The 25,213-nt window shown below is 41.1% G+C and overlaps 1 protein-coding gene across 1 annotated transcript; it reads right to left on the reverse strand.

Annotated features, from left to right (window-relative positions):
• Window positions 1-1,008: 1,008 nt before the first annotated feature.
• On the reverse strand, window positions 1,009-9,670 carry NXNL2 (nucleoredoxin like 2). Its single transcript, XM_050913185.1, has 2 exons — window positions 9,339-9,670; window positions 1,009-1,607 (listed from the first exon to the last, which is right to left on the reverse strand). The coding sequence occupies exons 1-2, from the start codon at window positions 9,638-9,640 to the stop codon at window positions 1,439-1,441; spliced, it is 471 nt and encodes a 156-aa protein (XP_050769142.1). The 5' UTR covers window positions 9,641-9,670; the 3' UTR covers window positions 1,009-1,438.
• Window positions 9,671-25,213: the final 15,543 nt, after the last annotated feature.

Here is a 25,213-nt window from a genome sequence, read left to right on the forward strand (position 1 = left end):
AGTGCTCCTGTAGCATATATTGTAAGATCAACCTTCTGGCATCTGCAACCCCTGAGACTAGAGGGAAAGTCTGGAGCAAGGAAGACTTACACTCAGAAGAGGACCACTAGAGTAGGGAGTACTTAACCAACTTGGACACACATAAGTCCATGGGGCCTGATGGGTTGCACCCACGAGTGCTGAGCGAGCTGGCTGATGTCATTGTGAGGTCATGTCCATTGCAAGAGGTTCCAGAGGCTTGAAGAGAACAAATGCCACTCCCACCTGGCTGAAGAGCCAGGCCCAGAGGGTTGTGATCAGCAGCACACAGTCCAGTTGGAGGCAAGTTGTCATGTTCAGGAAAACACCATTAACATTAGAACCAAGAGGAAGGGTGAACATAGCAAGAGAACTGAAAAGTTGAAGTGTATCAGTTTTAACTGTATCTTTATTGGGAATGACTTGTAGTAACTGAGTAATCTGGACTTGAAGTGTTAATAATGCACTAGTAACCAGACTAAAATAATTCTGTTAACGTCTTTAAATTCTAATCAACAAACTCTTGGCTTGCATAGGAGGTGTTTCCTTAGCTCACCAATTGCATTGATGTTTGGCCTGGGACCCCAATCATGAAGACTGGCTATCAAATCTGAATGCAACAACTGGTGCAGAATACAGACAGACCAGGCTGCACGTTAGATGCAACATGAGCACTCGTCATAGAGAGCTGGTATCATTTTTGACGTTTGCTTCTATACACTTTGGTAAAAGGAGGAGACGGAAAATGCTTTCTTCTTAGACTTGACCTAACGTTAACTTGGGAGATAACAACTTAGCTTGCAGTGCCAAGTTTAAAAATCCAGGGGTAAGGAAAACTCAGAACTTAAGTAAATCCAATACAAAGTAAAATAAAAACAGAATTAGTTCTTCAGTACAAACAAATGTGTCCTATTTAAAAATCATGACATTTTCTGATTAACTTGTTAAGATAGATAAGGAAGACACATTAGACACATACACTCCATAAATAGTTATTTATTAAAGCAAACAATTTCCTTTTCTTAATAAAATGTGCTAATCGCCAGAAAAAACTGTCATCAAGAAAAATAGGTTTGTGCATACATATAATTTTTACTGTACAGATTTTGCAAAATAAGTGTTTGCATAGATTTCAGTGCTCCATTATTACTGTCTAAAACAGCCTGACCTCCTGAAGTTCTTCAGTATTATCAGGAATGCTTTGGTTCATACTGAATATAGTAGATAGAATAATACAAATAAAACAATAATTGCATTTTATGACTTACTGGAATAGCTAATCTGCAAGTTGAAAACAAAATTTGTTTACAAGCAAAGACAAAATAAGCCTTACCCTTCTTGTTCTGAAGAAGGCAACAATCTTTTCAGAGCTCTACAAAGTTTTCCATGATGCCCTGTCTTGCTTTCATCTGCCAACTTTTTAGCTAGAAAAATTCTGAAAGATATCTGCACCCTCAAGCCAGTTCCGAAAACAGGATAGCCCTTTGTCTCTGATCTGTTTTCTTCCCTTGTCAGTAATGACTTCTCCAGTTTGTTTCACAATCACCAGTTTAGGAATTGCTGTTATGTTGTATTTCTTCTTCAGATCACTGAGGGGAAAAAATTAAAAATAAAACACACCATTAGGGAGCATTTTAAGAAAACTCCTAGTCTCTCATGAAGGGTACTCTGGTCAGGATGCATGGGAGAGCAGTAGTGATGAGTGCCTGGGCTTTCTCAGAGCTTGAGGCAGAGCACTGGGTAGTACAGGGAGATGAACAGGGCTGCAGCTGGGAGTCTACATGGTGAAACATAGCTCAGGGAGTTCAGAGAGTTGCAGGACCCTTCCTGTAACTGCTCTTCACTGCTGCCTGTAATCTCCACAGGAGCAGAGACTGCCTATCAGAGACTATAAAGAGGTCCATGGAAGGGAAGTGTGACATGCCCTTCCACCTTGTTTTTACTAGCCAGAAACAGACGTCTTCTGGTCCCTTTTTACTGGATAGGAGGAGGATCTCACTTAAATTAACATTAGACATTTCTTCCTATACAAAGGTGTTCAAGTGTGCCAATCCCATAGAGCTACTTCCTATAATCTCCATTAAAGCATGATGCATAATCCTTTAGTGTAAAGAGAAGAGACTGCAGAAATGCCTTAAACTCCCTCAGTGAAACAGGCCTTCTACATACAGAAATGTAAGCAGTCGAAAGATTTGGAATAAGGGCTGCCCATTTAAGTTGTCCAAGAATAAAATTTCAACTCCTCCTCTGTTCATCACACAGATGATAGTGGCCATTTCTCTCTGTCAGGAGATGGAAAAATCCAGACAGATTACAAATAACTCAGTCTAATATAGCCTACTGTTTTATAACAAAATATAGTTAAAATAGTTAAAAAATTAAAAAACCACACAAACAGTGATGCTCCATGAATGAAATCAGGATCTATTCAAACAATTGATGAGTAGGTAACCCAGGAAAAAGTAGTACTAAAAAACTTCTGAAGTATGGAAATTTAATGGGAGCATACTCAAGATACACAGAAAATTAATAAATGGATTATTAATACTGGAAATAAAAATAACATTTGGGAGGGAAAAACCTAGAGGACACAAAACATCCAAAGAGAAACAAAAATACTTGCTGACACTGGCACACGATAAACAACAAGGCATGACTACTAATAACACACCACAGAGATGAAAGTGCACAAATAGCAGGCTATCAGCCACATGCAGTAGTGAAACAGAATTCACTGTTTATATAGATGAAAGACATGAGTAAGATGCAAACAAAAGGAATATGCAAAAACAGGAGAGAGAATCAAAGAATACCGCATAGTAAGCCACTTCAGTTGAGCATGACACAGGCAACAGAAATGGCAAGATGAAAAACATTTCCAAGGAAAACAGTTTAACAGCTATGACACAGTTTGTCACAGGACAAATAAAGAAAAGAGCAAGGCACATGGATGTATCTTTATAGAAAGATAGTATCTTCTATACAAGAAATTCACCTCACTTGTAAGGGTGATGTTTCAGTGCAAACAAAAAAGTAAAATTCAAGACACAAATAAGCCAAAAAACCAATTTTGAGACACAGACTTAATCACTAGCATTGACATGAATTTTATTAATTCACAAAAGAGGTAATAAAAAGACAGTCAATGAACTCTGAGCTCATTAAACATCTCAAGGGACATCAGATAAAATCGGAGTTAGTTGTTGAGAGTGCTGCTCAACAGGAGGAGCCTCAAGTGTTTCCATGAACTCCAGAACCAGTTCACTGCCCCAGCTACAACTCAGAAAGAAAAGCAGATAAAGAATGTCTGAAGTTTCCTGCCATGTTTACCAGGACACTGCAAAACCAAATTCTTTCCAAATACTTGGCAATAGCAAAAACACTACTTTCATTAACACTAAATGTCCAAAGAAGAAGGGAAACCATTTGTTGAATACAAAAAAGCAGGCAAAGAAATTAGTTTAGACTGATGGTCATAAAGTCAGAACCACACCAGGATGTTTCCCTGCCCTTTTCAAACTAAGCTAAAAGGTAGGAAAACTATTACCTACCTCCTACCGTGTCACTCTATTCATAGATTATCCGCAGCACGTCTATTCATCATACTAGATGTTCACATTAGAGAGCCATGAATGAAACAATATAGATGCTAATGCATTCGTAATCTTCATTTTGGAAGGCAGAAGTTAAAGAAAACATCTTTAGCACATTGTCCTCACAAGTGATATTCCACAGTTCTAGTGGTAGGAATGCAAGCTATGGTGACAGACATGCTTGTATCTAAGATGAGAAGTGAGGAACATAAAATCTACACCTAAGATGCAAGTTGTGCAGTCTAAAAGAAATCCCAGAAAAATGTAATCAGTTTTGAGGAAGAGGTCACATGTTTCCGAAAGAGTAATGAAACAGGTTAAGTGAACTGCAACAGATCAGCTAAAAGTAACAACCCTCCCCAAAACAAATGTAATCTGTTGTATGGAAAATTACTTCCCTGCATTGCCTTATATCAAAGCGAGCAGAAATTAAACACCTTTAGAAGAACCAGAGGACAGAGATACAACAAGCAATAATGGAATAGCCAACTTTGAAAATATGAATAACATCACTCTCAAAACAAAACTTAAACACTAAGTGGAAATGTAGTGCCTGAGCGGTATCACTACAAGCAAGAACATCTGCTGTGTGAGGTTCAAATGCCAAAGAATTTTGATTGAGTAGAAAAAGATACTTGTAGACATTGTTAAAAAATACAAGACATTCATATATAGACATTCCCTATGATTTCCTGGAAAAGAGGAGGAGTCTTAAAAATACAGAAAATAAGACTTAAGTGAAATACTGGCCCATACAAGGCATTCCTGAAACACACCTTTCCTTCTGTATTTTTCCTTAAGAGAAGAAAAATCAACAGGTGAAGGATACTGCTCTGCCATTACATTGGCTGAGCAATAATGCAGGAAGTATTACAGAAGCAGCAATAGTATGGTCTAGCAACACATTTGCTTTCTTAGTGAATTCTGAAATATAAGCAAGCAACCAAGAATCCCCATAGACCTTTCCAAAGTCTGCTAAAATGGGAGAAAAAACATTCCAAAGCAAGTTCATGTAGAAAACACGTAAAAGACTATCACCTCATACCACTTGTATGACAAACAAGATGGGTGGAAGATGCATTTTACTAGTTAAGTGGACAATAAAATAGCTTGAGATGCCTAACAATTGTAGCAATCAGAGACAGAACAGTAGGAAACTGAAGGTAATTTGCTATGGAGACTGGCAACTAACACTTTGCTTTCCTAAGGGAATGCATATATAGCTTATCCACTCCAGCACCACATCTTGTTTACACAGCTTCTGGGGTGAAGGTTGCTTGCATGAAACCAGAGTGAAGCATGAGTAACCTTTGTACAGCCACAGGGAATCTTTTAGCCAAATCCTTTGAGAGATCAGACCTTGGCCATGCAGGTTAGAACATGAGAGGGCAACCTTCATTTGCATATGAAATACCAAAAAGATGAAAATAAGATTCAGGCAAACTGGAAGTCATTGCAATTGTTAGGTCTTTTGATTCTTATGAGAAGGCTGGATGAAAGTTTCTGAGAGCACAGATTTTATATTACTAGGTAGTACTGGCATTGGCTGGGATGGAGCTAATTTTCTTCATAGCAGCTTCCATGGTGCTGGGTTTTAGATTTGTTACCAAAAAAGCATTGATAACACACCAATGTTTTAGCTATTGCTGAACAGCGCTTACACAGCACCAGGGCCTTTTCTGTTTCTCATGCTGCCCTGCCAGTGAGTAGGGTGGGGGTGCACAAGAAGGTGGGAGAGAACACAGCTGGGACAGCTGACCTCAACTGACCAAAGGGATATTCCATACCATATGACATCATGCTCAGCAATAAAAGTTGAAGAAAGGAGGAGGAAGGGACCAATGTTCAGAGTTCGGGCATTTGTCTTCCCAAGCAACCGTTATACATGATGAAGCCCTGCTATCCTGGAAATTGCTAAACGTGCCTGCTGATGGGAAGTGGTGAATGAATTCTGTATCTTGCTTTGCTTGTGTGTTCACCTTTATCTATTAAACTGTCTTTATCTCAACCCACAAGTTTTCTCACTTTTACCCTTCAGATTCTCTCCCCTATCCCACTGGGGCACAGAGTGACCCAGCATTGGGTGGGGCTTGGCTGCCTACCAGGGCTGAATCACAACATAGGTGAGTGTTTTTATATAAGGGTTTAAGATCTATGCACAAGAGGGTTTTTGAGATGTAGACAACACGGGGCAAAGTTAACATCACATTGGGAACATAAATGGTACATTTTATACACTTGTGTAATGTGATATCTGACAATATTTGAACAACTTTCACTTGAAAGCTGACGGACACCTTGCTAATCTGCTTCTAGCAGTATACCCTGTAATACACAGCTGTATGTCTATTTTCTTTTAGCTGTGAACCTTCCGCATTGTTAAGTGTTAGTCACATAAACAAGCACATCATATGGACGGGACTCAATTTGAAAGTGTCTGTTGAGGTTTTGCGATAGCAGTCTCAAAAGACTAAGAACAGGCAAGAGCTCTTAACTGCTCAGATGCTTTCACTCTGCTCCTTCTGCCTTCCTTTTTTAGCCCCCCCATATTCCTGTAGGTGCCAATCCACCCTCATACCTAAAGCTTCCTAATATAAAAATGTAAGCATACTCTTTTTATTTTCCTTTTTCAGGAATTCTTTGGGATTCTAATTTTCACTGAGGTGTACAGGACACAGACTCAGTAAATACCTGTCCATCTGGCAGCCTGCAAGAACTACTAGCATGCGCTGGGCACCCACACAGAGAATGACGCCTTCCACAGCAGGGCTCAGTATAAACACAGCAGTATGTCTTTGTGTATAATTAGAACATCAGTCCCCATTTACTAGCATTTGTTGTTGATATGTTCTGTCCTACTCCTGCTCTTCCTCTCTACTATTACCTTTCTCCTCCTAGTGCTCACTTCCTGCTAGATCGTCTTCACACCCCCCTGCAAAGATCAAAAGCCTGTGCCTCAGGCAGCAAAAATCCAACATTAAAGCTCCAGTCAAGGCATCAGGAGCAGTATTTCCTGTTAGTCATGCCACAGACTATATGAAGTAGTAAACGTGCAGTCCCACCTCAGGGAAACAGTCAGGACTGACAGCATGGAAGAGCCTTGAGATCCTGCTCTGAATTCAATTTTGCTTCTCTACAGGTATGAGCAAGGCATTACACTTCATAAACCACAAGTATGAATGCAGGCTATTTCTCAACAAGACAAAATTCATCCCCAAGAAACTCCATACTTCCGTTTGTGAAAGGTGTTTTAGATGGCAAATTTAAAATTGGCTTTATTGTGCCTAGAACAGACTTCAGTCTATGCAGCAATTATGTATCCTAAACACTGAAGTCACCAGCCAGAACATTTTAACTTCACTGGAGATACTGAAACGCCTTCTTTACATAGTCCACAAGAGCAACCAATTTGAACTATTTACAGTGGAACTTTAAAAATATTAATGAATAATAAATGTTAACAAATATGTGCATATTAATAAATATTAATAATCAAATTATTAATTGGTGTTATTTTAAATTTTAAATTTATATTTTAAATATAATTTAATTTTAAAATTATATTCTTACTTAGAACTAGTATCTAGCCAGAATTATAGTTTGGTTTAGTGAACACACATCCATCTGCTCTAAGTCTACAATGATTCACCAGTATCCCTGAAGCCAAACTACCAGTTAATTTAACCTAAGCACCTTGAACATCTACTCACAGCCCTTTATTGTTATATGCAAGAAACACTTCAAAACCATTGCCTTTTCATACCCCTCTGCACTTTGTTCTTCAGTAAGCCACTTCAAACATTATGATCTCACAGCTGTCTGTGACAGGACAAGCCATGTTTCTCTACAGGATTTTGAAGGGCGTTATGGACTGCCACAGACAAGCCAATTAAACTATCTCTGCACCTCCATTCCACATGACTTGGGCAAGAGCAGAGTCAGAAATAGACCCCTAATCCACAGAGGCTGAAGCTGTAAGCGCATTCCCATGGTCTATGCCGAACAGCTTGCTGGATGCAGTAACTTCAAGTGCTACATTTCCGTCAGGAAATTTGCCTGAATTCTATTAGGATTAGTAGTTACCAAATACAATTACTGCCTGGGGAGCCTTCGGACAACTATGGAAAACAGCACTGCTATTTCAATCTATTTTTAAGTCAATGGAAACTGTCGTTAAAAAGGCCTAACATTAATTGCCTGCTGACATCCAGGAATGAGCCAAGGAAGGATGAAACAGTTCCTGGCTTCAGGTTGTTTGCTCTTGAGGTTGTTGAAGTGCGCTGACAAAACAAGATTAGTAAACCTGCTCTGTGTTGAGTGAGTAGCTACGGTGTTACATGGCTCTATCCCGGGTAGCACATAGGGTTGGATCTAGAGCTAAACGAATGCTAGAAGTTACTAGAAGCAGCAGAAGAGTTCTTTGTTAGAAGAACAAATCTTGTTGTGAGTTTAATTACAGTGTCTATGTTTACAAGTCACACTAGCTCCTTGACTTTGATGACATCTGTAACAGTATTTTCCACAACCTACTTACACATTATTTAAAGGGAAAAAAATCCCTTTACCAGTATTTGCACGTATTTTAAGTCTCCAGTTATCGGCATGTCAGTGGCCCTAAACATCTTACCCATCTATAGGTTCCCCATAATCCCAATCTATACTGATATGAGCTAAACCATATTTCTGACAGTCATCCAAATGAGTCTACACCCTTGACTTAGGTCATCAAACCAGTTCTTGGTACTATCCTTCACCCTGTTACTTACACATGGTCGCATCCTTTCCTTTTGTTGTTTTGCTGAGCAAGCTGCCTACAGGAATGCCCCTTTAGAAACCTATCATCACAAGAATTTTACATCCCAGTTACCATGTGCATTTGCCACAGTTAAACTCCAGCTGTTACTACATTTCTTTTTCACCTAGCTTACTTGTATCTGTCTGAAATTCTTCATAGTTTGCTCTGCTCTCCTCTAAGTTGTTTGGCTATGAGTTTTGTTGCTTTTTCATTTGCCTTTTTTCTAGAGCATTAATAAGATAGACAACCCAAAACAACCTTAATAACAACTACTGTGCTGAAAAACAATCACTTGATCCTCATTTGCCATTAGTCTGTTTTTGACTCAGTATTCATGTCCTCTTGTTAATACTTGGGGTCTTTATTAACCCTTCTTCAAATATCTTTTAAATCCTAAATTAAGTATGCAAACCCAGTTTTCCTTCATCGCGCTCTTTACAAACGTAACAAGCTAAAGCCAAGTTACTTCTCTGAAGAAATTAAGCTGTTAGTTTAACGTGAGTTTGTGGTACGCCTCCATGGGAGTGCAGGGACAGCCAGCCAGCAGCAGCCGCTGCTCAGAGGACAGGACGAAGGCAGGACTAGACTGACGGGACGCTGAACGGCACGCTTCACCTAACAGAAGACGCTGCAACCCGGATTTCAGAGCGTTCGAAGGCAAGGAGTGAGCGGATCAAGGGGGCAGGTGGAGGTCCCGGGGAGCTTTTGTATCAGAGGCTTCGTTGTTACGTTATACTGCTGTTAAAGCATCCACACCTCCTGCCCTCTCCCGTACTTTGGGGGAGGGGCGCCAGCAGAGACGCTGACGGGGTGGGGGGTGGGGGGCAGACCACCCCGCCTGCCGCGGCCCGCCAGGTGGGCGCAGCCCCGGCCCGGGCGCCCCTCGCGGGAAGGGCCGGGCGGGGCCGGGGGTCGCCGCCGGCGGTACTCACTGCTTGTAGGGGTCGTGGAAGGGCAGGGCCAGCCAGTCCCCGTGCATGGCGCGCATGTAGCCCACCATCTCCTCGGCGCTGTGGTCGGAGGAGATGAAGACGACCTCGAAGGGGGCGGGGGGCTGGGTCTCCTCCAGCAGCTCCGTGTAGAAGTCGCAGAGGACGGGGGTGAAGTCGCGGCACGGCGAGCACCAGCCGGCGGAGAAGTACAAGCCCACGACCTTGTTCTGCAGGGCCTCCTCGGGGTCCACGCTGCGGCCGTCCTTGCTGACCAGGAGCCGCCCGCTGAACACATCCACCATGCTGCCACCGGCCGGCCCCGGCGGGACGCAGCAGAGCGAAGGGTGGCACCGGGGCTGCGAACCCAGGCGGCCCCCAGCACGGCCCCGCGGCACTCCCACGCCAGGACCGTCCTCCCGCCCCCGCCGCGCCACTCACCCCCCGGCAGCTAACGCCGCGCACAACAACCCCACGCCCTCAGCCCGCCGCCGCCTTTATACCCGCCCGCCACCGCCCTGGTCCGCCCACCGCTGACTGACAGCGGCGATCGCCAATGGCCGCGTCAGGAGGGCGTGACCACGCCGCGCTCCCTGCCGGTGCCGCCGGCGGCGGGGCGGATAAGGGAGCCCGCAGCCGGCGGGTTGGAGCGCTGGCGGCCGCGGCGGAACGGTGACCCCGAGGGTTTCTGAAGGTTCAGGTTGTGCCTGGAGGTCCTACCCTGCACGAGTAAGATGGCGGCCCCGGCAGGCAGCCTGGCCGCCATGGGGCGGCAGCTGCGGTGGCGGCCTCGGGCGGCAGCGCAGGGTGCAGGGCGCTGTGGCCGCAGGGGGGGCCGGCAGGGCGGGCTGTGTCTGGAGCCGGCTACACCGGGCTTCTCAAGAGGGGAAGGGCGCGCCGTTCGTTGCTGACCCGCGCCTACGTTACGGCCTTACGAGGCGGCCGCGCAAGACCAGAGGTTTGGTCTGGAGGTGTTTTTTCTCTTGTTCTTCTAAGTGCCAAATCGCCTTTTTGAGAAAGCAAATGCATTTCAGGATTTACCAAGCGTACGGAAGGTACTGAACTTTTAATAAGTTTAAGCAGTAATCACCTGCACACCAACGGCAGACGTCTTCAGCTCGTCATCGATTCCACCTTCTCGTCCCTGAAGATCTCATCACATGGCTTGCTCAGCTTTGGCACTGAACGTTTTTTCTGTCGGACATACGGCACTGAATTTTTTTTCTAGCATGGAAAATCATGTGAATTCTGGTTATAAAAGGGGCTGTCTAGTCTCTGTCCAAGCAGAGGAGGAATTCTCATTTTATTCCAGTGCATTTGTCATGTGTTTGGGTTGAATAATGCTTTTTTTCTCCAGCTGATACCGAGTTAGAAATTAATAAAAATAGCGTCGTATTACAAATATGCAATCTCTTTTCTGCCTAAAGCAACCTGCAAAAAGGAAATGAAAGATGATTTGGCTGTAGGAGACTTAAATTACAGTTTAATTAAAGGGTCATGGTAGGGTGATAACTACACCTGGTACATTGTGTCGTTTTCATTAAGTGCACAATACCCAATTAAAAAATAATTTATCTTAAAAAATTATCAATATCCCCCAAAACAAATTCTAGTATTTGTACTGGATACTTCAAGTGTCTAATCATGGAGCTACCATGGAAACATTTCACATTAAAACTGTATGTCCAAATGTGTTCTAGGCTTTTCCTGTCTGGTTGGTCCTCTTCTTTAAGCTGCGGCCCCTCAAAAATCTGTCAATTTTACTTTTGGAAAAGACAGAGTTGTGACAAGTATATATCATGATTCAAATACTGAACGCTAGAATGGAACTAATGCTAATCATGACGAGTGCTTGATTAGGTAAATTGCAACTAAGTTCATAGTGAAATTATGTCCAATTTCTACATCTGACCATGTACTGACCATATAGCATGCACTGTAAGAACTGCAATACTTGAAGGCAAAAATTCAAATTTAATTTTGTATAGGAATAAACTGAGCACAGGTCTCCTCCCACACACATACCTTTCCTTTTGAGTTGTTTTCAAAATGTTTTTTTCTTCCATTGACTTGACCCAAAATTTTTGGTTATCTGTTGCCAATTTCTGTCCTGAGTGAAAGAAACACGATATCATCATTTTAAAAATTTGATCATGTGAGAGAAAGCCCGAAGAAGCACCACAGAAGTAATACAGCAATGTTTTTCTTTTGGTAGGCTTCATCAAAATTAACTGCCTGGTTGTAGGATCGGTTTGATTTGGGAGATGCATTCACCTGCCGTTTCTCTTACCCCTTTTTCCTTTTATTGTGCAGATATACTGCTAATTAAAAGACTGCTTCCTTCTTGTGCAAAAGCTCACACATTGTTAAAAGAGCATAAGAGTTCAGCCATTATTGTTATTTTCTAAGAGATTTGTTTATATGCAGTTTAATCTTTACGAATCAGGCCTTTTTATTTATGTCTTAGTATATCTGACTAATTTGTAATTACTACTCTGATATTTTACTGGAAAAAAAAAAAGAATTGCTTAGATGTTTGAAAAGTGTTTTTTATTCAAATGCAATATTTCTCAGTTTTCGTGGACTGTTGAGCTATGTTGTTTTCAAATCCAAGTATCTACTTCCAACACAGAAGTGACATTTAAAACAGTGTAATCCTCCCATCTCTCACATCTCCCATCAATCCTTTCTCCAAGTTCTGAATGCTGTTTTGTGCTGTTCCCCCCTTCAGACTTCCACCGGATGTCAGAAGCAGAAGACAAAAGGAGCCGTGAAAGGTTGCCTGTTCTCAAACTAGCACAGAAGGGAAGTTCAGCTCACCCGAGCCTTTGATTTGCCATACTGTCTGCCTTTGTGAGACCACTTGTGAAACAGGATGGAGTCGGAGCCTTTGGAGCCTGTAGAGTCACAGGAAAAGGGAAAAAAGTTTCCATATAAGTTCAAGCTACCATAGGTTCATTATTGATATTCCTACCAATTCTCCTTCAACCAGTGAAAGCATATTTTTTCAGATATTATGAACTGAAGCAATGACCCAAGGAACTTGCAAACATCCCACCTCTACAGGTTAGAAAGCTGGCTAGCCAGATACGGTATTATTCCATGAGAAAAGGACATATTGAGAGTGTCTTCCCAGCCTCTGGGCATACAGGGAAAAGTTCCCAGCTACCTACAACTCCATAGGGAGAAAGAGCTGGGTGTACAAGGTGCACAAGGTTTGAGTTTACAGTTGTCCGTACTAACCTTGTTGGCAAACGTAACAAGAAAACAAGCTGACAGGGAGTATAGGTATGTGTAACTTGCTGAAAGCCTGTCTGCATGCAAAGCAACTGCCATTTTTTACCTCTGGTAATTCCTGTAGCTGGTAAAAAGCATGACCTTGTATATGAGAAGATAACTGTACTACCTTCTGTAAGTAGTTTTAGTTTGGGTATGCTTCCCCCTTCCCTAAGCATACAAACAACGGAAGACAGGATAAAAGTTTAAAACGTGCAGAAGACTGTATGGCTTGAGCCACACCCTGTCTATACAGAAGGCAGGCACATGCACACATACTAGTTTATAAAGACAATTGTAAATTATTGGCTGATGTGCTCCAGATCATGTCTCAATGACAGTGATATTAACATTCTTGAAACTATTTAAGGAACAGCTACTAAGCATGAGAAACCAGATACCTTCCTTGGGAAGCTTAAGGTGATCAACTCTGGCAGGACATCACAGATACACTGAAAATGCTGCATATCACAGAAAGTCTTACCTTGCACCTGCCTTTGATTTGACTACAAAGACAGTTCTCTATGACACCAGCATGGACCAATACAAAAAGTTTCACTTTATGATTTATACCAACGAGGTTAGAGCCTGTTTTGGCTACAAATGTTTTCTAGGACTATTCTCATTAGAGGTGTTAACACTATTGTGATTTATTCCATTCCCTACTCTCCACTTGGACTGATAATAATGGAGCTTTTTATACAGAACCTATGGCCCTTTCTCAAGGGAGTGTATTACCTCTGAGATGACACTGTCAGAAAGCTTGTAAACAGTGCTCGTCCAGTGGAAGCCTCTGGGGAATTCCAGGGTAAAATCACTGAGATAAAAACTTCCCACCACAAAATATTGTATTTCTGATTTTGCTAGACAACAAGCTTTTTATTATTGAATTTACTATATTATTTTATTGTGCCAGTATTTAGTTCTTTTAATCTAAAAGCAAGACTTCCAGTTTATTTCATAAAACCATAGAATCATAGAATGGTTTGAGTTGGAAGGGACCTTAAAGATTATCTAGTTCCAACCCCCCTGCCATGGGCAGGGACACTTTCCGCTAGACCAGGTTGCTCAGAGCCCCATCCAGCCTGGCCTTGACCACTTCCAGGGAGGGGGCATCCACAATCTCTCTGCACAACCTGTTCCAATGCCTCACCACCCTTACAGTGAGGAACTTCTTCCTTACATCTAATCTAAATCTAACCTCTTTCAGTTTAAAGCCATTGCTCCTTGTCCTTCCACTACATGCCCTTGTAAAAAGTCCCTCTCTGGCTTTCTTGTAGGCCGCCTTTAGGTACTGGAAGGCTGCTATAAGGTCTCCCCAGAACCTTCTCTTCTCCAGGCTGAACAACCCCAACTCTCGCAGCCTGTCTTCATAGGAGAGGTGCTCCAGCCCTCTGATCATCTTTGTGGCCCTCCTCTGGACTCAATCCAACAGGTCTGTGTCCTTATGTTGGGGGCCCCAGAGCTGAACATAGGACTCCAGGTGGGGTCTCACGAGAGCGGAGTAGAGGGGGATAATCACCTCCCTCGACCTGCTGGTTACACTTCTTTTGATGCAGCCCAGGATATGGTTGGCTTTCTGGGCTGCAAACGCACATTGCTGGGTCACGTTGAGCTTCTTGTCAACCAACACCCCCATGTCCTTCTCCTCAGGGCTGCTCTCAATCCATTCTCTGCCCAGCCTGTATTTGTGCTTGGGATTGCCCCGACCCATGTGCAGGACCTTGCACGTGGCCTTGTTGAACTTCATGAGGTTCGCACGGGCCCACCTCTCAAGCCTGTCAAGGTCCCTCTGGCTGGCATCCCTTCCCTCCAGTGTGTCGACTGCACCACACAGCTTGGGGTCGTCGGCAAACTTGCTGAGGGTGCACTCAATCCGACTGTCCATGTCGCCAACAAAGATGTTAAACAGCGGGTTTTTTGTGCTCACATTGTGAAGGTGATCCTACTTCCCTTCTGTGTTTTGCTTCAATTAACATTGAAGTTAATTACATCCAGGTTTTGACAAGCAAATGAGAACTTAAAAAATATAGTAAGAGCTTGCATCAATAAAGTAATGTTTTCAATTATATAGGGCAGCATGCTGAGAAAGAGACACAGAAGAAATGAAATGGAAGTAAAAAATGTTCAGACTTGCTAACTCCTATATAATATAATACAGTGTACGCTCAAGGCAGTGTAATTCCATACACCTCTGGTGGCAGAGCTAATGTAGGCTATATACAAGTTAAACTAGGAGAAGGTTCTGAAAGCCTGTCCAGGTCTTTAATGAACATACTCTTCACTCTCTGCTTCGTGTACCTTTTCCATAGCTGGCACTGTTCTGAGTAGTAAAGGATTTGATCCAATAAGCATTTGCAATAAGCAGTCTCTTGTAATTTGCGGTATATGCATGATGCTGGATTTTTAAGTGAAAAGGTATTAAATGCAAGGTTTCAATCTACTCATAACTCTTAAGTGGTCTGTAGGAAATGCATACCTGTATAACACGATTGACATTGACAAGTCATATGTAGGTCCAGTGAAACCATAAGTCAAAAGCTGACTAAATTTTCTCAAAGCAGACTGTTACCTGGATGAGGACTTGTTTGACCTGTGTTCAATTTAATCATTAGCACACCATGTACTTAATTATACTCTAATTAAAAAATAGAAGTGACAAACCTGGTCAAGATAAACTTTGGTTGGGCAAAACTATATGGAATGCAATCTCTGAAGAAGTCAGATTAGAAACTGGCCTTGGAGAATCCCATTGTGTGTGAATACTAGCCAGTCGGAAAATCAGACCCCAAAGGAGACATCAAGGGAAGGAACACACGGAATAAAGGAAACACACCAGTGGATTAAAGAGTTAAATATATAGCAATCATTGATACAACTAGATGAAATAGTTGGGGTTTAATTCACTTTCACAGTACGTATCAATATGCTTTACAGGAGAGAGTTATTATAATCTGAGTTATTGATGAAAAAACAGGTAAAATTACTTTCCACAGTGTACACAGTGAAAAAAAGTGAAAGCTTCTTAGTCTCAGCTCAATATATTAACCAATGAGCTGTGAAAAGAGGCCAGTGCACAAAGAAATACTGAGCCAAAAAAAATTTGATTTTACCATGCACCATCTGCCAACTAAAATAGTTATTGGATATTCATAGCACTCCTTAGAGCTGCCACATTTGGTACACTGTTTCCTCAGCTGGGATCAGGAGACCCAAACACATGGGTCATTATTACATAGTCAGCAGTAATACAAATACTTTGTGAATGTTCCTTCATGTCTGTTCTTGGATCTATTTCCCCTATGTAACCTCCAAACACAAAAGAAATAACTATCTTTTTTTCAAGTAGGAAAATTAACCAAATAAGTAGTGCATATATTCTTTAAATTACAATTTTATTACTGTTATTCAAATTGTCTAGTGCCTAACAACATACTGCAGACATCAAAGGCTAGCTGTAAGGGAATCTTGCTTTCCCTGGATAAGAGAGATGCTGGGACATAGTTTATTATTCTTAGCAGAAAGAGATCCACCATGAAGCCAGGAGTGAGAGCTGTAACAGCTACCAATTAACCAAAACATTTTAGTACAGAAGATACTGTTTAGGTAAGGAACTTCCCCTCTTTTTGAAGCAACACATTGTTACAAATAACAGGTAATAATTATTATAGATAACAATTGTTATACTAACATTTGGAACATACCCCTGGGTCCCAGCTTAATATGCATTCTTGGCATAAATAAACAATAGCACATACAGCAAGGAGGAAAGAATGCCATTATGGAGAGTTATCAATTAGCTGGATTTGAGAGATTGCAAGGAATATTTTTTCTTTTATCAGGAAATACTCAAACCTATTAATAGGTTCTAACTAAGCAAGAAATCTACTATAAAAAGTGCAACAACTAGGGCTACGTTCTTCGCGTTGTTCCCTGAGTTTGAAATTATAGCAGTGCTGAACATTGGGAAAATAGCAAAGGTATACGAATTTCTCCTTGCAGCATGAAAAGCCTGATTCAACCATCCTTTGCATCTAACTTTATCCTGGCTAGTATGTATCAAAGTGCCAAATAGTGTTAGATAGTCTAAATATCAGTGCTGTAGCATTTCTGACTTCCAAACAGGTACAACAGGGAAGCAATTCAGAGTCATCTAATACAGCAGCAGCAGCATGGCAACAAGGAACATTTGTGCCTGCAGCAGTGGAAAAATACTGTAATAAAATTATGCTCAAGTTCATTTGAGTTCAGACACTCTTTCCTCTTCACTCTTTAGCCTTTTGGCAGTTTAGTGTAATTAAGTAGACATTTTTTTGTGATGAGACCTCTAACTAGGTGCATCCCTTTCAGGGTCAGAATCATCCAACATTATATCCTGCATTTCTGTGCCTTATGAGAAATGTAAGGCTGTGTGAGACTTCCTGCAGAATCCAGTTTAGTCCTCTGCAGTCACTAGCAACCACCAACTGATCCTATTTGTTCCCAGAGCTTTTGAGGGAAGAAAGAGGCCTGATTGTCACAAGGACTCTGTCACAAGGAGGGACTCCAGAGTTTGGTGGTAGTTTCAGTTGCTTTGTTTAAGTAATTTGATAGGCACATACAAAAGTAAATGGCCTTGGCTATATAAACACATCCTCTTCTGGCAAGACTTGAGTAAGAGGCTTCAGTCATGAACAGGACAGCCTGCACCTACTCCTGCCAATCTTATTAGCAGCCTGTATATTAGCTAGATTGACTTTGAATAATTTAATTAATCCAAGGATTTCAGGTGATCATTCACAATATTAGTTCTGATGAGTGGAAAGAGTTATATTTTAAAGAATAAAAGGATTATATTCTTCTTATTTATAGAAGGGGAGATGACACTACTAAAAAGTTTGTCATGTATAATGGCATCATTTCAGCCTAATAACATTTTTTCAGCTTTACCTTTAAAAGAGATACTTGAAATGACCTATTGTTTCATTAGATTATGTTCATTACAGATTCATAATGTGTAAGACCGACACAGGCAGAGCATGCTTTGAGTACTCAGCCTTGTTTTGTATTGCCCCCATTCCAGTTTCCCACTGTATACCTTTCTTCATTAGCAAATAAAGGAACAGGTCCCGGGCAAAAAAAAGCCAAGCCGAAGTAAGTGTTACAGGGCTGAAAGCTAAAATACTTTTCTGCAAATAAGCAAGCTGCCAATGCAGCTATGTTACAGCTGCTAGTAGGAACTCCTAATAGGAGTTTTGGCAGAGTACATTGACCCCACTGCAGTCACTTGTCTCAGGGGTTTGCAGATAGTCTCCAGAGAGAGTTTTCTGTCTAGCATGCTCATTTTCATAAGAAATCTCTGGTTTTGCTGTTTGCATAAAGGGAATGTTATTTTAAGGCTGGGATTCACTGGCATTTATATTGTACATGCTTTATCTAACCACTATAAAATCCCCAAGACCTTCCCCTTGCACAGACATACCCAGAATACATAACAACCCCTAGCCTTTAGTCTCATGCTCTCTAATTTTAAAACCATTAGAAACAGAGAAATAATTAGGAGCTAAGACAGTTAAAACATGGTGTGTTTTTTGCACTGAGAAAGAAACATTAGCAGAAAATTGGCATAGGTTGAAAGCTCCACTACAAAAAGAAAAAGCCTAGGAAAAGAAGACCTGTTCCTTTGATTGAACTTGGGTTAAGAAAATAATGACTATATTTTAGAGCTCTGAAATGATGTTTAACTTGGGAGAATGAAAGATATCAAAGACTCAAGTATTACCTCCTAGTCTCTCTGCCTCATGAACTTTTTCATATAATCACATCATTTTCAATTCAATACAAAATTATCCTAGCCAGGGGAAAAAAAAAAAAATCATACACAACAAGGTTGTTGAGTAGAATAAATCCTTATGCTGTTGTGGTGGGTTAACTTTGCCTGGCTGCCAGATGCTCACCCAGCTGCTCTCTCAGTCCCGCTCCTCAACAGAACAGGGGGAGAAAGTATAATGAGAAAGTTCATCAGTTGAGATAAAGACAGTGAGTTTGCTCACCAATTACTGTCACAGGCAAGACAGATTTGACATGGGAAAAATTTATTGCCAATTAAAAATAGAGTAGGATGGCGACAAACAAAGACAAAACCAAAAATACCTTCCTCCCGCCCCCCTCTTCCCAGGCTCAACTTCACTCCTGGATCTTCTACCTCCTCCACCCCTCCCCAAGCAGCGCAGGGAGCTGGGGAATGGGGGTTGTGATCAGTTTGTAACACTCCATCTCTGCTGCTCCTTCCTCCTCACACTTTTCCCCTGCTCCAGCAGAGTCACTTGTACGCGATACAGATCTTCACAAACTGCTCCAGCGCAGGTCCTTTCCATGGGCTGCAGTCCTTCAAGAACAGGCTGCTCCAGTGCAGGTCTCCCATGGGCTGCAGTTCCTGCCAGAAAACGTGCTCCAGCGTGGGCTCCTCGCCACAGGCCATAGTTCCTGCCAGGAGCCTGCTCCAGCATGGGCTCTCCATGGGCTGCAGCTTCCCTCAGGGCACGTCCACCTGCTGCGACGTGGGGTCCTCCACGGGCTGCAGGTGGATATCTGCTCCACCGTGGACCTCCATGGGCTGCAGGGGGACAGCCTGCCTCACCTTGGTCTTCACCACGGGCTGCAGGGGAATCTCCGCTCCGGCGCCTGGAGCACCTCCTCCCCCTCCTTCCTCACTGACCTTGGTGTCTGCAAGGCCGTTTCTCACATATTCTCACTCTTCTCTCACAGGTGCTGTGCAGCATTTTGTACTCTTTCTCTCATACACTTTCCAGAGGTGCCACCAGCTTGGCTGATGGGCTCAGCCATGCCCTGTGGTGGGTCCGTTGGGGCTGGCTGTGTCCAACATGGGGGCAGCTGCTGGCCTCTTGTCACAGAAGCCACCCCTACAGCCCTCCACTGCCAACACCTTGCCACGTACACCCAATACAGCTATTTTAAATTCTGTAATCCCGAGAATAACTTCACCCCAGAACTTGTTCTATGGCTGAAACAATTCAGAGGAGGAATTATTTGAACTCAGTCATCTTTATTTTCTTCATATTCAAGAAATCAGAAGGCTGTTAACTCTGAAAACCAGCTGCTCCAGGGATGGCTCTGGGGCTAAGTCACATGAACAGATCACTGCAAATGGGACACGGTGAAGAGGCAGAAAGTCAAGCCCAGGATGCAAGCACCTGGAAGATCTGCAGGTCACTTGCCGCTAGAAGGGCAGATCTGTTGTCTGCATAGATAGGGAGTTAAGTTTTAAAGAAGCCTCAAAGCATAAGTCTTCAATGTTCACAGTGAAACCACATCACATTCTGCATCTCCGATTGGCTGTGGCACAAATTCTTCCCGTGAGATGGACTTGGACCTTGAAAACAAGTGATGGACTTAGAATGGGACAGGACTCCCCCAGTACCAGAGCATCAAGACAGAGCCTTCCTTACCTGTTGTTAATCACCTTGCAAAGAGAGCACTACAGCGTGGGACAAGACCAGCCTTAATCTGGCCCAGCGATTAAAGGATTATTGCTTCGGAACTAAGTATTTATACCCTTATAGCTATGGCAGAGAGCCTAGTAAAAAGTGGATTCTGTTGCTGCTGTACCTTGCTGGAGCCTGCTGTCTCACTGCCATCCCAAAGGGCAGTTCAGGATTTCAGCTGGTTGGCCAGGTGACTTCTTCACTCCACTGCACCATTTTCTCTGGTGGTTATTCTGCACCTTCACCCTGCCAAGTAGCCATTCAAGATTAATGACTAATCCCAGTAAGAAAAACAAAACAACACAAACCAAAACAAACCTTGAAATTGCATTAGTTATTTCTAACATGCTTGCCAGTGATATAATCAGATAGTTTACGGAAAAGCAGATATCTACAGAATTCAAATTTCTCTCTTCAGCAGCACAGTACGTACTTTTCTTTTTTATTGGACAAAGTCATCAGCATCACTTATTTTGCAATCTAGAACCTATGTTGAGTGCAAAAAAAGGTTGTTACTCCACAGAGGAGCATCTCAGCACAAAGCATGAAGTAAAAAATGGTTTTCAGGGATATGACTGCGTGCATCACAGGTTTTCTGCAGTGAGATTTTTAGCACTCTTCAAGTACTTCCTTCTTTCCACAAATGACTGTATTCTATAAAAGTCTCAAGCAATTCAGATCTCCCTTTTCACATTTTCAGATTATCTGTAAGACTGTGATTGGTTAGTAATAATTAGTAGTAATTTTAGGTAGTTGTAATTTTGTAATCTGCAAGAACGTTATTTGTTGAACTAAAAATTCAGAATTTGGAGCACATATGATGTTAATTTGGGCCATTTGCCTCCATAATTTGCTTATGTTTTAAATGTGACAATTTACATGTGTTAAACTAATTCTGTGGAAGCCAAAATGCTATGAATCTTCTCCAATGTACACTGCTAGCCTTGTAATATCAAGTTAAAGACCAGGATAATGATGTTTGGATTTACAGCATTAATTATGGCCTAGGATGGGCAATACTTTCTAATCTTAATTTTCTTCTCAGTAAAACCTAATACATTGTGTTTATTATGTATTATGAGCATCCTCTTGGTTAGTCTTACTTTCATTCTTTTGGAATGAACTCTTATTCTCAGTTCATGATCAGTAGATACTGGGTCCTTCCCCCCCTTACCCTCAGAAATTCTGAATCTGAGTAGTCAGCTTTTCTACATCACTTTTTCAGAAAACTGCACCATAACTCCACTTTTTCATTTTACTCTTTCTATCTGCCAGCTTCTGAGTAGACAATACACTGAGCCTCACTAACAATAGAAGATAATTTTGTGTCAGGCAGAATGAATATCCTTTTAAGGCAGAAAACTGAGAATGAGTGAACAAAGCTGGAGATTAATGAGGATTCCCAGCAAGACAGTTTCAACCTTCCATAATGAAATGTGTGGTAATGTAGCAAAAAGTTACTTGTAAAACTTGCTGTTGCTATCCTTTTTACACTTTTGAGCATAACGTTTGAATCATTATAGATTTCTTCTCTAATGCTTCCGCTGTTAGTGTTGATTTATTGTGTTCTTACAGCTTAAAAGGTTACTTTGTTTTTTTAATTCATTAAATTAATGAGAGTTTAAGTTAGACATCTGCTTCTGTAAGTTAAAAATGGCTTGGAGTTAGTAAACAGTGTTGTAAAATCAAATTAATTGGAACTTTTATGGAAAGCATGACAACCAGTGTTCGCAGTGCATGACTCCAGTGGTAAAAGTCTTTGTGAAGATAATTTAAGAAGTCATCCCACAGTCCAGTTCAAAGGTGAGTATATACCATGTGTAGCTAGCTAGTGCAACAGGACTAAAAATCATCAGCCCAAAATCCAGTTAAGTGAAATGTGTAAGGATCTTACCTTTCCTTTCTCATACTTACTTAAAGGACTAGCTGCCCTGTCACTGAGCAATCTTCCATAAAAACATAAGAAAAAAACCCCCCAGCCCTCTCCCCTCCCAAAATAGTGGCTGTTTACATGAAATCACTTTGCTTAACATGAATGTGCACTTAAAGTAGTGTAAAGTTGTGTTGATTATTTTAATTTATTAACACAAATATGCCTCTCAAATGTCAGGTCTGGGTGGAACATTCTTAAGAAGTAACAAAAGAAGTTTGCTCAAATCAAAGTAAGTGTGCAGATGTCCATGGTCATTACCAAAGTCAGCTTTGAACAGATCAGGCTGTAGTGCAGAGACCTGAGGAACAATGTGGCACCAAAATGCATCAAAATGTTCAGAAAGGACTTGTAAAAGTCAGACTCCATTGAATGCAAGTAAATTTAAGGATTAATTGCATAGGGGTGGGGTGGGTGGAACCAGTGCCAAAGCATAACTGTCAGGCTGCAAAACCATTTACACAAACTGTGTACAAGTGAAGTTAGGCAAATCATAACTGATTTCAGAAAAACAATGTGCAGAAATCTGTAATGAACATCTAGAGTACAGAGGTGTTAAGTAGACACCACCTTACACTGCGAGACCCCAGCTGCTTTCTGTTGTGCATACACAGCTGTATATTGTGCATATGCCGCTCTGCACTCTGAATTTGGAAGAGAAATCAAGGAATTAACAGGGCAGTAAACTATTAAAACAGGAAGAGCAGAGCCTGAAAAAAAAATGCTTAGTAGCCTGGTAACTTTCCCAGGCTGCCAATCCTGAAATGAATTAAAATGGTAAGGTATTGATATTGGCAGAGATAAGAGTTAAGTGATGTAACACACCAAGGCAGGAATTTACTGAAAAAGAAACTAGAGTTAGATTGAAAAAAATGCTTAAGTGTGGAAAAAAAAGTGAAAATCTTTTTATTATCCAGTGCTTGAGGAGGAAAGAACATATCTTGTCATTTCCTTGACTTATTTGTACCTCTCCTTTTAGACCTTAATGTTCTTAAATTGCAGCAGCCCAGCCTCCTCCAAAATATCCTTACTAAAGCTTACCCTTTCCGAAAAACAATGGAGTCCACTGAAGTCATCTGCGGCTCAACTGCTTACAGCATGAATATTTAAAAAATTACTAATTTCAAAATAAATAACTCACTGCGCAGAGAGAGAAGCTATATGAAAATATAACGTGTTCATAAGCACAAGGAGGAACCTGACAGCTAACAGAGTACAGTAGTATTAAAGCTGTAGCTCCAGGTAGGACTCCTGCACCCACCACCCTCCTAAATCTGTGGGACATTACTGTCTTCAAAGCATTGACATTTGAGCTGTTTGTAAATGAGCTCAGAAATAACCAGCTTTCAGGGGCAGTCTCATTACGGCAGTAATAGAGAACAAAATGTCTGTTTTTATAAGGCTCCTTCCTCTATGAAGAGGAAAGAGATGCTACAAAACTGAGGTTGGTTTATCAGCTGTAATATAGAACAGGTTCAGGCATTAGTCATAAAATGTTAGTGTATCTATTTTTAACTATAATTTAATGTAGCCAGCTCACACAGATTAACATCTGCTTTTTGGATGTGGTACTCTTGCTAAAGCAAAGTCTTAGACTCTCCCTAATTGGCAGAAGTACACAATATAAATCTTCACTGGGACCAGTCTCTCAGGCAACAGGATACAATAAACAGGACACTGAACTAAGGGAACTGAAGAGGCTTGGGTATTCATCCCAACTGCATGCTGGCATGCTCCTGGATCTTCAGTATACATCTAATGAGTCTGGTGCCAAAAAATGTATTTTGGGGTATCCATATAACACCTTCCCCTTTATTATCAGAAAAGAGGTAGGAATAAAGAAAATCTGTTCAATATTGAAGTCTGCCTTAGTAATTTCACAACATAAAATAATTAAGTCTTCATGCATTAATCGTAACTTACACAACTTAAAAAAATCTGCAGCATGGTGATGTTATCTTCTCTGCTCATCACCTCTAATTTGGATCAACTTTGCTTTTTTATCATCAGTAAACTGTGCTTAATTGAATTTTGAATTTTATTAATTCAACACCAACAAATGTATCACCTAAACACTGCCAAATGCTTCTGCTGTTGCCCACTGCTGAAATATTTTGTGTGCTCTGGAAATAGAGACTCCTTCACAGACTTGCATAATCCCCTGGAGGGCAGTTTTTCTGTGTTTGGTAAAATACAATTTAAGCAGTATGCTTTACCTTAGCCAGGTTCCATCTTATTAGCATTTATACTTACTTGGAAAAAAGAATAAATATTTGGCTTTGCAAGCAAACTTATTTCATAGGGCAAGTATTATACCAGCATATATGGCTCAGCATTAAAATAATAAATCCTTTTTAATTAGAAAACTGAAGAAACTGCTTCTTCACAGTCTGAAATCACATCACTACATTTTGCTCATGAGAACAAAGTTTACAGTCATAAGTTGCACATAAAGGGTTTATTTTAAATGTTTTAAGGATAGAGTTACATCATAATTATAAAAATTACTTACAGAATTAAGTAACAGATTTAAAGTGTTTATACTTCTAAATGCAGAGAACAGGGAACTGTCTACATTGTTCAAAATAAAATAAAAATAATGAAACCAAGCTCTAAAGATGAAGTCATTACCTAATTTTAAAATGTGAACACGAAGACCTTTGAACTATACACATACCAAGAACCATCCAAATTGCACTAATGATGTAAAATACAAGAAGCACAGCATTTTCAAGGAACCAGAAACTGTTTTTACCATAATTCTTTTCCCTGAAGCAACTACTCAATTCTATCTGAAGATAAAGCCTCCATTTTTAAATAATTCTATTGAAGAAGGCTTCTACCTGTTGCAATAAAAAGGGTTTTCCCCATAGTCTACTCCAACATAGTTTAGGGTTTGGCACTCAAAAAAAAGAAAAATGTAGTGTTTTGCTAATCAACTGTGATTTTATTTTTTCTTTAACAGAATACATGGTCCCTTCAAATGCTGTATGACACATACAACTGGAAAATTACCTTCCGTTGGCACTATGCTCGTCTCACCGGTGCATTTAATCCTACTAACAACCATTAAAACAGCACAATAAGCAAATTCACAAAAAACTGAACACAAAATAAAAACAGAACAAAACAAAAACCTAAACATTTTAACATGCAACTTTAGTTTGTTACATTGAATGTTCTAACCC

The sequence above is a fragment of the Gymnogyps californianus genome, chromosome Z, assembly GCF_018139145.2.
Source record: "Gymnogyps californianus isolate 813 chromosome Z, ASM1813914v2, whole genome shotgun sequence".
Taxonomy (NCBI): domain Eukaryota; kingdom Metazoa; phylum Chordata; class Aves; order Accipitriformes; family Cathartidae; genus Gymnogyps; species Gymnogyps californianus.